This window comes from Cetorhinus maximus, chromosome 23, assembly GCF_964194155.1.
Source record: "Cetorhinus maximus chromosome 23, sCetMax3.hap1.1, whole genome shotgun sequence".
Lineage (NCBI taxonomy): Eukaryota > Metazoa > Chordata > Chondrichthyes > Lamniformes > Cetorhinidae > Cetorhinus > Cetorhinus maximus.
Genome location: NC_135901.1, coordinates 39,212,671 through 39,226,753, shown reverse-complemented (window position 1 = coordinate 39,226,753; position 14,083 = coordinate 39,212,671). Strand labels below are relative to the sequence as shown.

Here is a 14,083-nt window from a genome sequence, read left to right as displayed (position 1 = left end):
TCTCCGGGGAAAAGGCGGGGGAGTGGGACCAATTGAGTTAGTTTCCAGAAGAGTAAGAGGCCTCCCTTTTCAGACGGTGATGAGGAGATTTTTTCTCCCGCCGAGGGTGGTTAGTCTGTGGAATTATTTTCCCCAGAAAGCAGTGGAGGCTGGGTCATTGAATTATTCAAGGCAGAATTAGACAGATTTTTGATCGAGAAGGGGTTATGGGGGTTGGGGGCAGACAGGAAAGTGGAGTTGAGCCAACAACCTGATCAGCCACGAGCTTATTGAATGGTGGAGCAGTCGCAAAGGGCCGAATGGCCTCCTCCTGCTGCTAAATCCTATATTCCAATGACCCCGGCCGAATGGCCTCTATCTGTGGTGTAACATTAGCTCTCATTCTGTGACATTATGAGGGGCTCCAGGGGCAAAATGGCACAATTCCTACTCATATTTGTTATGATCTAATTCAGCGCTGACACCACTCTAGGCGATGGTTACGGTGCTTCGGTTTGCCCCGTAGGTATGTGACCGAGCGGCCCAAGGCCCCGAAATTCGGTAGTAGTGTTTTATGAAACGTGAGTCATAATCTTAACCTGTTTTCCTGAGTCCAATTAATAAACATATATCACAACTGGCAATGGTCTTAATGCCTATACTCGAGGAATACCACTGTACACTTCATTCCACTAAGAAAAACAACCGTAAACCGCTATTACCACCCTCTCTAGTACTTCCTCGTAGTGCTTAATCAAATTTGTCTGTTTTGTCTTTTATAAACCTGTGTTGGCTGTCATGCATGAGCCCATGTATTTCCAATTCACCATGAAATTTGGCCCTGATTTTGCTCACTAGACGTTCACCTGGCGCCGTTGTGAGGCTGACTGGATATAATGCAGCAATGATTTTCATACAGCACAGGAAATGTCTCTGAAGTGAATTTGTATGGAGGCTGCTGGATTGTAGCGAGATTTCCAATGTCAATGTGTTTAATTAACATCAAATGTTTTTACGTGCAAAATGTTGCATAGTTTAAAGATATTTTTATTACTGCTTTGGAAATGAATATTGCTTCCTGTTGTATGTATTATTCTTTAATCCAGTTTGAAATGCAGAATCTAAAAAAAAGTGATCTTCTTTTCAAATGAATATGTATACTTAAATTGATGTAATTAAAAAGATGCAACCCGAAAAATAAATTCTTCAAATTTGTTATGAGGACGAACGAGCTCCTGAGCAGGATCTGAGTCCGCTTGTAACAGGTGTAAATGGACACGAACGCAACTTCTGGCCAATCCTCCCAAATTGTTTCTGCTGCATCACAAAGCGACATTGCAGTACCGTCATGTTGCTATTCTCCGGAATCCATTGAGACCCACCTAAACTTGTCAGCAATCAGCAACATTCAGACCACAAAACCCTGGCCAATAATTCATTGAGTGATCGATTTTTTGGGCAGATTTCGGAGAGACACAAGGAAACAATTGATATTGACCCCTGCAAAGTAAAATCAACTCCTGCCACCGTCAAGGAGTCTGGCTCCAATTTCACAGAATGCATTATGCAGGTTTCCCTGCTTCAGCTGCAGTGGTGCAGACTAGAAGCATTGCAACCACTGGCCCTGTTGCAATTTTTCCCTTGGACACGTCACCAGGTCCAATTGTCTTCCTCTGAGGATTTAGAAAAAAATATTCATTCGGTGTGGGCGTCGCTGGCTATGTCAGCACTTATTGCCCATCCCTAATTGCCCTTGAGAAGATAGTAGTCAGTTGCCTTCTTGAACAACTGCAGTCCACGTGGTGTATCTACACCCAGGGTGCTGTTAGGGAGGGAGCTGCAGGATGCTGCAAGACATTGTGAGAAATTCAGAAACTCATCATAAGGCCAACCGCCCCCCGCCCCCACCACCAAACACACAAGCCAAAGTACCTCCATATGGTCTACAACAGCAGAGCTTCTCAACATTACATTGCCTGGTATTAAAATGGCAAGGCCGTTAAGAGGCACTGGTGCAGGGTTCATTATGCAGCAGTGAAACTTCTGTTTTCTGGATAACGTATGAACATGTTGTCTGGTCCACATTAGTTATCCTGCCTTCATTTCAGTAGTTCTGGACTGGACACTAGCTGAGAACAGCTTTCCATACTTTATTGTGAGCTGATATGTCGCACCTTAAACATTCTTAAATTCACACAGTGGAAATGGCCCTCAAACCGTTTGACTGTGTACCTAGGATGGAAGGTCATGAATGACATGGACAAGAAGAGGAAAGGAAAAATCTGGGGTACAATTCATTCTGGATATTAATGCCTTTATCATTTAACAAATTTAACAATGAGATGCAATGGATATTTAGCCCCATTCTTTAACTCTTCTCTGAATTTACTCTGGGTCACTGCATAAATAAACGGATTGATGCAGGAACTCAAAAGTTGAAGCATGTATCCATTTTCCTCCAGAATAAAGGTTGATTCAACAATATCGGAACCTGAGAAGTAAGTAACGTTCGTAATTTGAACATAGAGGAAAGTCACAAGAAGTAATAAATATAGCAGAATAAAACTTCCCGATACACAGAAGAGTAAAACAATGGATATTCTCCGCTTCTCCATCTCTGGGTCACGCTGATTCTCTCCATTGTTCTGGGCCTGGAGTCTCCTGCGGGCTTTATTGGCGGCTAGAATGTGTCTGACGGTCAAGACATTGAGCAGTAAAATCAGAACGAATGGGAGACAAGGGGTTAAAATGTGATGCATCCAGTCATATGCAATCCATGCAGGTGAGGTATAAAATATTAACTTTATGTCGCAGAGCCAGGGTACATTGTTAATTATGCACAAAGGTTCATATATAAAATACAAGAAAGTGTTTTTAAGACAGCTAATTGTGCAGATCGTACCAATCACCCGCGTCGCCGTTTTTTTGGAACAATATTTTAATTTGACTTTCTGGCAACAAATGGCTATAAATCGATCAAAAGTGAAAGCCACAGTTAACCAGGCAGAACTGTCTATCGCTGAATATATTAGTGCAATGCGGGCACTACATGCTGGTGTGATGGAGAGGAAACTGAATGGGAAATAAATACTGGAAATCCGGTTTAATAACACAGCGGTGATAATAACCAACAGATCTGTCACTGCCATCGATACCAAGTAATGAGTTATACATTTGGAGAGACCACATCTTTCTCGGGACAGGATCACAATCACTACCATGTTAGCTGCAACAGAGAGAGAGACAGGATAGAGACTGAGGCTGTGCATGAATTTGTGATGATACAAGAGCAAGAAATTTAAAGCTCCAACTCCAAACAAAATTAGCAGTTTTACAGGATTCTGCATGAAATGTTTGCTTTTCAGGTATTGCTCCGAGTTGGACAATTTCTAACGTTAATTGTTTTTGTGTTAAAAATGGTCATCTAGATTAATAAGGCAGGTCAATTACATGAGAATGTAAAATAATATCATGCAAACTAACAGAGTACAAAAAGGCACCAAAACAATGGAGAAATAAACAGAGCAGCGCCGAATAGACAAGGGAAACACATCAGCGAAACATTACAGAAAACATTTAGATTGCATTATAACAATACATCCAATAAGAAATGAGGAAACTAACAAGAACACAGCTTATATCACGCTGAGGATCAAAAACGTTCTCTTCCAATTAATTACCGTATATCGTTCACTGTTGGAAATTTTGAGCATCAACTTGCTCAGAAATATCATCAAACAGCGAGGAGTGGAGACACAATGAGCGTTTCCGGAATTTGCAGGTGGAATGTTGGTGAACAGATAAAGATAGCTCCCAGATCCTCACTGAATACTCACTGGAAGATGGGCGTCGATCTGAGTCATGGAGCTGGCATGAAAGAATGACCAATTTTGTCCTTTAGTGGATATTTTTAATTAAATCTTTGTGACTCAGATGCGAGAGGTTCCATCAATTAGGCAGCCTCACTCAATGTGGAGAAAATAGTGAAGACGGGAACAGTCTGGGCCATTGCCAGGTGCAATGTGCAGACGGGAATTCCAGAGTCAATAGTGGTCAAAGTAGAACGTCAGCTGTAGGTCATGTAGAAGAGGAGAAATAGACTGAGAGTAGCAACACTGCTCTGTGAGTTTGGTGCAAATACCAAGCATTCTTCAAAAGGCCTCTGTTACAGTGTTTATATATCTGTCAAAACCCAGTGCCTCGTGGTGTCCTTTCAACAAATGCCTTCAGTAAATAAAGTCAGGAATTGTTCAATTGTTCAATTCTCTTGAATAATGAACTATTTGTGGAAATTATTCTGCGCTATCTTCATGAAGAACACAATAGATTTACATCATGATGACAGTGTGATAACTCACACACTGTTAGGCCGTCAGTAACAAAATTATTGCATTTACACCGTGATTTGCCCCTGGTAACGATGCCGATAACACAATAGGAATGCATTTGCACTGTGATAACAGTATGGTAACTCACTCATGGTAACGATGTCAATAAATCAACAGAACTACATTTACACCGCGATAATAGTTTGACAATTCACCCACAGTAATCATATCAACAACGCAATTGAACTGCATCTATGCCATGATATGCTAGCGGTAATTGGAAGGAATTATAATATTAAAGGGACAAAATGGTATTGGACTATATGATGACAGTATACAGTTAAATGGAAGAAGTTATATAGTTGCTGTGAAGAAACTGTGATGGTAAAATTAAAATTGCATGGTCATATTATATCGCCAGGCACGAGAAATTGCACACTTAATAGGGTAATATTAAACCACTAATAAAGAGAAATTACACTTTCAACAGGGAAACATTATACAACTAACAGCGAGGAATTAGACCCTTAACAGGGTAATATTATACCACCAAAAGCGAGAAATTACAGCCTTAACGTTGTAATATTATACCACTAACAAGTAGAAAATATTCCAATGAAGAGAACATATTCTGCAGATAAAATTTGGGCTTTATACCGTTAAAGTCGAAAAAAATGCTGCAAAAGGGAAGAAGTTATGCCAGTTAAAAGAGGGAAATTGACCCGTTAATGGGTTGAATTACACAGGTGAAGGGGGACAACATTCCGTTAAATTGGAGAAAGGATATGTGCATCGTAGAAATGCTGCACTTTTCAGTGATAGAAGTGATGCAGCTAAACAATAATTCACGTATCCAATATGTAACTACAACACTTTACCTGGAAGCCCGATAGCTGCGAGGACGGGGTAATAAATGGCAAACACCAGGCCTTTCGGTGATCCGTGCATTTCCAGCGAGAGCTCAGAGCGCGTTCTACAATGCACTGAAAGATCCTCACATTTATAACCGATATCAAGCTCCTGGGAGATAATTAGGTGGTTTGATCGTTTACATTAATTGCAAAGAAACAGATTAAACCAGCTGCGTCAGGACTGCTGTTCATGTTTGTGGAATATAATGTTTTTTTCAAGGGACCTGACAGGACTGACAGGAGATTGTAGTATGATCCAAGTTGATTTTCTTTAAAAAAAAGACACAGTCATGGATTTTTTGGCCAGGGGCGAATCACAGCCATTTGACACAGACTGCTCTGAGAAATGCGAATTTGACTAGTTCATTGGCTGCCGCCTGAATTTTAAGCTTTGGCTGCAGCCAGGCCCAGGGACGAAAGGATCTGTGAAACGCAGCAGAGGCGTGAGTTTCCGGTAAAGCCGCGGCCCTCATGATGTCACGAGCCGAACGCTCGCCCCATGGGCTCCGTTTTCAGCTGAAAGGCGGGTGTGGGTTTTCATACGATTTTACACACTTCTCAGCGCCTTAAAACTTTCCAAGATTTTTAAACATTTTTAAATACTTGAAAACACTTTTCAAATATTTGAAAAATCTTTATAAAAGCGTTTACATGCTTTTAAATATCAGTGATGCAGAAGTAGAACACGCCCCGAGGCAGGGATTTTCAAACAGGACAGGAAATGTGTATGGAGGCTGCTGGATTATCACGTGACATTCGAAGTTACTATGCTTGGTTAACGTTAAAAATTGTAATACGAGTATTTACAGCAGCCTAAAGATCATTGTGCAGTCACTGTATGAACTGCATTAACCACCTTCTCAATGACTATTGCATTGACCACCTTCTCAATGACTATTGCATTGACCACCTTCTCAATGACTATTGCATTGACCACCTTCTCAATGACTATTGCATTGACCACCTTCTCAATGACTATTGCATTAACCACCTTCTCAATGACTATTGCATTGACCACCTTCTCAATTATTATTGCATTGACCACCTTCTCAATGACTATTGCATTGACCACCTTCTCAATGACTATTGCATTAACCACCTTCTCAATGACTATTGCATTAACCACCTTCTCAATGACTATTGCATTGACCACCTTCTCAATTATTATTGCATTGACCACCTTCTCAATGACTATTGCATTGACCACCTTCTCAATGACTATTGCATTAACCACCTTCTCAATGACTATTGCATTAACCACCTTCTCAAGTGCAATTAGGAATGGGAAATAAATGCTGGCCCAGCCAGCGAAGCACACATCCCGTGAACGAATAAAAAATTGCATTACCTTACCGCAATTTTCACACAAAAAAGGCCACGCGGCTTCAGATTTTTCTTTTCATAGCCTTGTGTTTACAATAGGGTGAATCAGCTCTGCACCGCGATCTTTGATGAGATTTTTTGTTTTAACCTTCCTTCCGCACCAGTGTGACTCTCCGGGTGATTTGTTTTAATGCATAAGAATTCTCTGAAAGAGTAACGGCTCCCCGAATGAAGACTTCTCTGCATCGATGGGATAAGTGGCTAGTGCGCCACTTTGCTGGAACACGAATCTGGATAACAATTGATTTCCAAATGTGCTTATACATTTTTTCCAATGATGTAAACACAAAAGTAAGAAGTGGATTTTAAAACGGAGTTTGCAACACGTTTTCAGCTGAAATCCTCAATATTTTAAACAGTTGCATTTTTGTTTCAAATTTGCACTGAAAATGTATAGTTAAGTTGATTTTAAAAATGCAGATCCAACACGACGGTCGAAGCCATCAATGTGGGGGTTACTAAGGCTGCTTCCTATTCGTGGCTGCACCCCTGAGCAGGCTTTTAGCTGATCTCAGCTCTCAGACCTTCAAATTTAGCACCTGCTGAGCCATCAATTTGAATTGTTTAATGACATTTCCAGCCGCTTTTGAGGCGACCCAGCAGGGCCACCTTCGGAGGAGAACATTCCTGTCGTCCGAAAATTCCTGTTGCACATTAAGTCTGTGCATGGTCGTACGTTGGCAGCTGCGACTTATTAATAGTGGCGAACTCCTCAGCGTTCGACAGTATTGGAATCGTAATATTGGAGTTATTTACATAGGCCATAGCAGAGATGGTACTGTGCACAGACCCGGTTCTTCATGATTACATTCAGTGCCGACTTGTCCGGGCCAGTGTCGTTATATTCAATGTGGTTTCGGGTGCTCCCAGATGATTTTAAAAGCTTGCCAGTGTTCACAAGTGTTCCTCTGAGCTGTAATGTATCTAGTTTATCCAAATGTTTGCATTAGTGCATTTAAAGGGGTTTTCAATGTTTACAGGTGTTAGCAAGAGGTTACAAGCTCTTGTAAATATGTTGACGTTATTTGAACGTATTCTTAATTCAAATTTTTAATTGCAGGCCACCCTCACCCAGCCCTCACACACTCACTCACAACCCGGATTCTATTCAGCCCTCGACCCCTGAATGTTTGTCTCTGCTCCCTCTCTACCCAGTCTTTGCTCACCCCGCCCCACCTCATTCCCAGTGAAATCAGTCAGACTGAGGATCCGTGGATGTTTTTTTTTATTCGTTCATGGGATGTCGGCGTCGCTGGCTAGGTCAGCATTAATTTTCCATCCCCTTTTGCCCTTTTTCAGGGGAAATTTAAGAGTTAAAGACATTGCCGTTGGTCTGGAGGCACATGCAGGCCAAACCAGGTAAGGACGGAAGATTTCCTTCCCGAAAGAACGTCAGTGAACCAGATGGGTTTTTACAACAATCGACAATGGTTTCATGGTCATCATCAGGTTTTTAAATTACATATTTATATTGTATTCCAATTTCACCATCTGCAATGGCGAACCCTTGTCTCCAAGGCATAACCAAATGCGGTGATAATACCACGGTGCCGCAGCCGCCCAGGTGCGTGGATGCCGGAAGGATGGGTATTGTCAACAGAGCCATATGTAAGGGGGCTGAGGTGCCGGAGGTCCTGCCCTATGTTTGTGACACTGATACTGAGTTACAGGGATGCGCTCCTGGAACAGGCTGTACACCTGCTAGAAACAACCTTAAATAAGTCAGTGAAAAAGTGAGTGTAGTATCCGGCAAGTAACCCAGGTCTGCACGCTGCCGGGCCCCAACGGAACCATCAGCGCGGGCTCACAAGGAGCCATTTCTGGTAAAATGCAAGTTCCGCCTTCCACTGTAAGTTGGCCCTCGGGAAGTTGTGGTGCTATTGTGGCCTTCAAATAGTGTATTTGGGCCGGAAAATCGGGATCATAAATTAGGATTTCCTATGTTTAGATGCAGAACATGCAGGATACGTTTAGGAAGGTGAAGAGTTCTGCCTCTCACATACCTAGGTACATGAGTGTGGTTAAGATAGGTAAGTCAATATACACGCATATTCACACTTTTACGCACTGTTTCCTAGATATATTCAAATCGTATCTGTATCTTATCCTATTCGGCACCTAACGTAGAAAACTTTGAAAGTACAATTTCAAGTGAACTTTCCTTTTTCGCTGCTTCAAAATGTATCTGCCCTCGCAGGGATTATGGGACAGTGCAGCATGAAATATGGGAAGTGCAGAGGGAGCTTTGTTTTAAATCTTCCCTGTGTTGTATCCAATTTGATCGATTTAGAGGCGTGTTGATTGCATGCGTATCTAGCCCTAATGGACTGATTAAATTTTGTTGAAGCTCCCCTTTGTGATTAGAGTTGTTGCAAGAAGGTTCATTCTTACAAAAGTACCGAATTATTAAATTGAAACCAGGCTAGTTTATGCAACTAGTATTGTTGTAGAAAATTGAGACAAATAATCACAGAAGCAAAACACAAGAGCAAAGTTTGCTCAGCACAAAAGCTACATAAATAGAACAAATAAAGTAATACTAATTCTATCAGTCTGCTGTAATAACACTCCAAAAAAATCACGCCGCAATATTTGGAAATAATTTAATTTACAGTCGATGCTTCGCAGATAAGATTCCACTAGATGGCGCTCGGGCACTTCATCTCTGATCAAAGTTTCAAAAGCCGGAAATTCGCCCTTTTTCCTGGAAACTTTGACACTTGTGAAGGGTGTTCAGGATCTTTTATATTTCAACCAAATCACCCCTCACTCTTCTAAACTGCAGTGGAAACAAGCCCAGTCTGTCCAACCTGTCCTCATTAGACAACCCACTCATTCCAGGTATCAATCTGCTAAGCCTCATTTGAACCGCCGCCAATGCATTTACATCCTTCCTTAAATAAGGAGACCAAAACTGCGCACAGCATTCGAGACGCGGACTCACAAATGCTCTGTACAACTGAAGCATAACTCTTTACTTTTATGTTCAACCCCTCTCGTAATAAAGGATAGCACTCCATTAGCCTTCTTAATTGCTTGCTGTACCTGCAGCCTAACTTTTTCTAACTCATGTACTAGAATACCAAGATCCTTCTGCACTGCTGAATTATGCAGCTGTTCTCCATTTAAGTAATACTCTGTTTTATTCTTCCACCTGCCAAAGCGTCACAACGCTGTAACGCACACTATGGTGTATTTAGGACGAAGGCCTTTCCATAATTTGAGTGTGTTTTGGAAGGGAGACTAAGATAGTGAACTGTCGGATTCATGGCCCAATTAGTGTTAACATTGAATGGACATTTCCATGAGAACTGAAGTTCTTTTCAGTCGAACTTCTCTTTACGATAAAAGGCAGGTATGAGCAGCATATGATGTCACACTAACATGGAGTCGCCTATTGGCGCTGCATTGGATGACAGCACAATGCTTTCCCACGTCACTGCAGCACGATTGGTTGTTACGCGCATTGGGGGATGGGTGACTGTTAGGGGCCGCCTCCACCCTCCGCTCAATGGTGAAGCTTGTGTCGCCTGCGACTCCTAACTCAGGGCTGTGACTCCGAGGGAGTGAGTCCTTACCATCTCAAAGAGGCCGTGCGCCCAATGAGTCTCTCAGAGCCTGGGGAAAGGACAGAGAAACCGGGAAGCACAACAGCGGTGATTAAAGATAAATGCAGCTTAGAGAAGCGGGGTGTCTGGAATGGGAGTGGCGTTAGGGGTGGGACAGAGATTGGTCAGAGAAAGAGTTTAGGCATTAACTCCACCCATTCCTCAATATCATTCAGAGCCCGTCATACGGGTCTGTAATTACATATGAACTCAAGAAAAAGGAACAGGAGTAGATCATTTGGCCCCTCATGGCTTCTCCGCCATTCCATATGATCATGGCTGATCTTATTGCTCATGTGGTCCTTGGCTTCATTAATGGTGGCTTGGAGTTCAAAAGCAAACTGATTATGCTGAATCTTTGTAAACCATTTATTGAACCTCAGCTGAAATATTGTGTTCACACTTTGGAAAAGATGTCAAGTCTTTGGAGAGGATACAGGCAGTATTCACATGAACAGTGTCAGGAGTAAGCTGTTTCAATCATGGGGATAGGGGCAGAATCTGGTATTATTCTCACAGGATGGAGGAAACAGAAATGGGAATTTGGTCCAACCAGTCCGCTCCGGGGCTTATGCTCCACTTGAACCTCCTCCAATCTTTCTTCATTTATATCTACAATTGTAACTATCTATTGCCTTCCACCTCAAATGCTTGCCTAGTTTCCACTTAAATGTATCTGTACTATTGACTTCAACCATTCCCTGTGAAATCGGGTTTCACATTCCCACCACTCTCTGGGTGAAGAAGATTTTTATCTAAATTTCCGATTGGGTTTCTTGCTGACCGTCTTATATTTCTGATCTCGAATCACACCCTCCCCCACATTACAAAACAATCTTTCCGCATTCACTCGATGAGAAACTTCCATCACTTTAAAGATCTTTATTAGGTCCCCGTTGAACCTTCTTTTTCAAGGAAAATGAGCGATGCGCCCTGTCAATACTTCCGTGATATTTGTTCTTGCGTATTCCTGGTATCCCTGAAAAGTTTCTCTGCCCGCTGCCCCAAAGCTATTCCCGTTGGCAGGTGACTGAGACAACATGGTAAATTGACAGCTTTGCTCCATTGAGACCAATACTCATAATCTAGCAACACAGTTTCAAATCTCACCACAGCAGCTGGTTGGAGATAAATTCACTTGGTTAATACATTTTGAGTTGAAGTCTGCTGGTTTTCTGTAAAAACATCTTGTTCAGTTAAATGAAATCTGGGCCCGAAATACGGGTGTATTTTAATTTCCATCGGAAATGCCTTCACAAGCCACTCAGAGAGTTGGACCAAACCGCTGCAGGTGGACTGCAGCTATTCAAAAAGATGCCTCACCAACCAACTTCTCAAGGGTAACCAGGGATGGGGAACAAGTGCCCGCCGAGCCAGAGATCTCCACATCCTTTGAAATAATTTTTGAAAAGACCCAAACCGATCACGCCATTTTTAACGTTTTATATTTCAATCTGAACTTCCTCTTCTTTCCCGTCAGCCCCTCTAACCCCACAGCTAAAAACTGTGAAATGATAAGCTTCGGTTCCTGCTGCAGGCAGCTGAAGGCCTTTGGACCATCTGAAGGTACAAATCACTGATGGAAGCTTTTCAAACTTAACTCTGTCTCTCGCTCCACAAATGTTGCCGAACCTTCTGAATATTCCAGGAATTTTTGTTTCCATTCCAGTTCCACGAACACTGGCTCCGCTCCCACACCTCCCCTGAAGTTATTTATTACGGTTGGGCTCAGGGAGAGATTTCATTTGGTGAATTTCACTGGTCCATTATCCGACTGACAGGACAATCCTTAAATTATAAAAAGGGCAACATCACCAGCCCCTCCCCCACTCACCAGGTCGGACTTGAAACCACTCCAAAAGATGCATGAGGAGATTTTAAAAGGCGGAAATCTCTGGCCGTTGTACCCTTCAAAGCTCCCCTCCCATCTGGAGGTTTTTCTGAGATTTTTAGACTAGTTCTCCCTGAATGGTGGAGATGAAAGCCCCTCCGCTCTTGGGCTGTAACCTGCCAGGATGAGCTTTTCCTCCGCCCTCACTTTCTGTAATGACATGAAACTCGAGACTGATGGGTGGGAGCTTCATGCACTAGACCCAAAGTGCACCAGAGATTTAGAAGGGCCCGAAAACCAGCAACACCAAACAGGACTGATGTACACTTACTTCCCAAGTTCACCGTAACAGTTAGTCACTAAATCCCGGAGGTGAAAGATGGGAACTGGCCTCATTCTGTGCGCATCACCGAAGTGAATGGATTGAGAAAAACACCAGATTAACACGTCTTAATGATGAAATTCTTCTCATTGTTTAATGAATTTAACAATTATAGTAAAGGGATATTTCACCACATTCTTCAGCTCCTCTCTGAATTTACTCAGGAACTGAAACATAAATCCCAGTTCCTATACAAAATCAAGTAGATATACAGGAATAATATCTAATAGATGCAACCTGTTACAAATATAATCCATCAGAAAATCGCCCACAACAGGATAAAATTCCCGATATGTCAAACAGTAAAATGATGGATTTCCTTCCTTTCTCCATCTCTGGGTCATTGGGATTCTCCCCACTGCAGTGAGCCCAGAGTCTCCTGCGGGCTCTGCTCGACACTAAAATATACCATACAGTTAAAGAATTCAACACCAAAATCAAAACAAATGGGACAAATGGGTTTAAAGTGTAATGGAAGAATTCAGTTGCTGCCCACATCGATGAAGTATCAGCATCTCCCATTAATATGCAAAACCAAGGAGCGTTGGAAATCCAATAGTGACCTTCATATATAAATACCAGAAAGTGTTCTTCATTCAGAACAGCAGACTCACTGTTCCGAGAACCACAGCCGCTGCATGTCGGTGCAATATTTTGTTTTCAACTTCTGGGAACAAATAGCCAGAAATCGACAGAAGGTGAAAGAGAGTGTGAACCAGACAGAAAAATCTGTGGCGGCATAAAGCAGGACAGTATGGATATTACACACTTTAATCCTCCACATGAACTGAAACTGATCCACATAACGAATAGGAATCTGCCTGAATATGAGATCAAAGATAATGACCAGTAGATCCGCGGTTACCATGGACACCAGGTAACGGGTAACACATTTTGAGAGACCGCACCTTCCTCGGAACAGGGCCACAATAGTCAGCAAGTTCACTGTAAGGAAGAGAAAGACAGGAAATTTATAGATCAACCGAAAGCAACAGCTGCAGACTGATTGAGTTCTGGAAGAATTGTGTACAGCTTTATCCAGAGACAGAATCGCAGTGCTTTACCAGCGACATCATACTATAGAAAGCATTTATAGTAAAACACCATCCTGTTCTAGCAGCAAACCAAACCCACCGGTAGGTCCAAGGGCCATTTCCCGATCTTTTTCATTGAGTTCGGAGTCAAAATCGTTCACCCCATGAACATGCGGCAAACTGCAGACGTGGACCTTGGATAACCATATTTAGGATGGGCTGTGATTTGTACTGAAGGGAAATCGTTCATTTTCTGAAAAGTCATTTGAGTGGAATATGAAGGTTGTGGAAACAAGCAAATACAGATTTGTATTTAGAAATTGCCTTTCAGATCAAAATATCCCAAAGTGCTTTCCTGATAATTGCTGCTGTTGCCAAAAGCACAAAAAACCCTGAGACTGCATTCCAGTGACAAACAGACTTTCTATCAGATCAAAAGAACAGGGTAGGAAATGGTCTGCTGAATTGAAGAAAATAAATGGAGATTCAATCCGAGCTGGCTACTGACCAATGGAAAGGAACAGAGGAGAGTGATCGGCACCCCCAAAATCTGGAGAAGGCAGGAGAGAATTTTCCACTGCATGGGACGTGTGTGTGTTGGATCAGGAATTGAATGAGCCAGTGTCT

The 14,083-nt window shown here is 42.2% G+C and overlaps 1 protein-coding gene across 1 annotated transcript in view; it reads right to left on the bottom strand.

Annotated features, from left to right (window-relative positions):
• The window catches only part of LOC144698495 (uncharacterized), a 47,455-nt gene extending 33,880 nt beyond the window's left edge, over positions 1-13,575 (bottom strand). Inside the window, 5 exon segments of the mRNA XM_078570434.1 lie at positions 2,369-2,470; positions 5,186-5,327; positions 6,054-6,301; positions 13,188-13,367; positions 13,557-13,575. Coding sequence (XP_078426560.1) covers positions 2,369-2,470; positions 5,186-5,327; positions 6,054-6,301; positions 13,188-13,367; positions 13,557-13,575 — 691 coding nt within the window.
• Between the last annotated feature and the right edge of the window lie 508 nt (positions 13,576-14,083).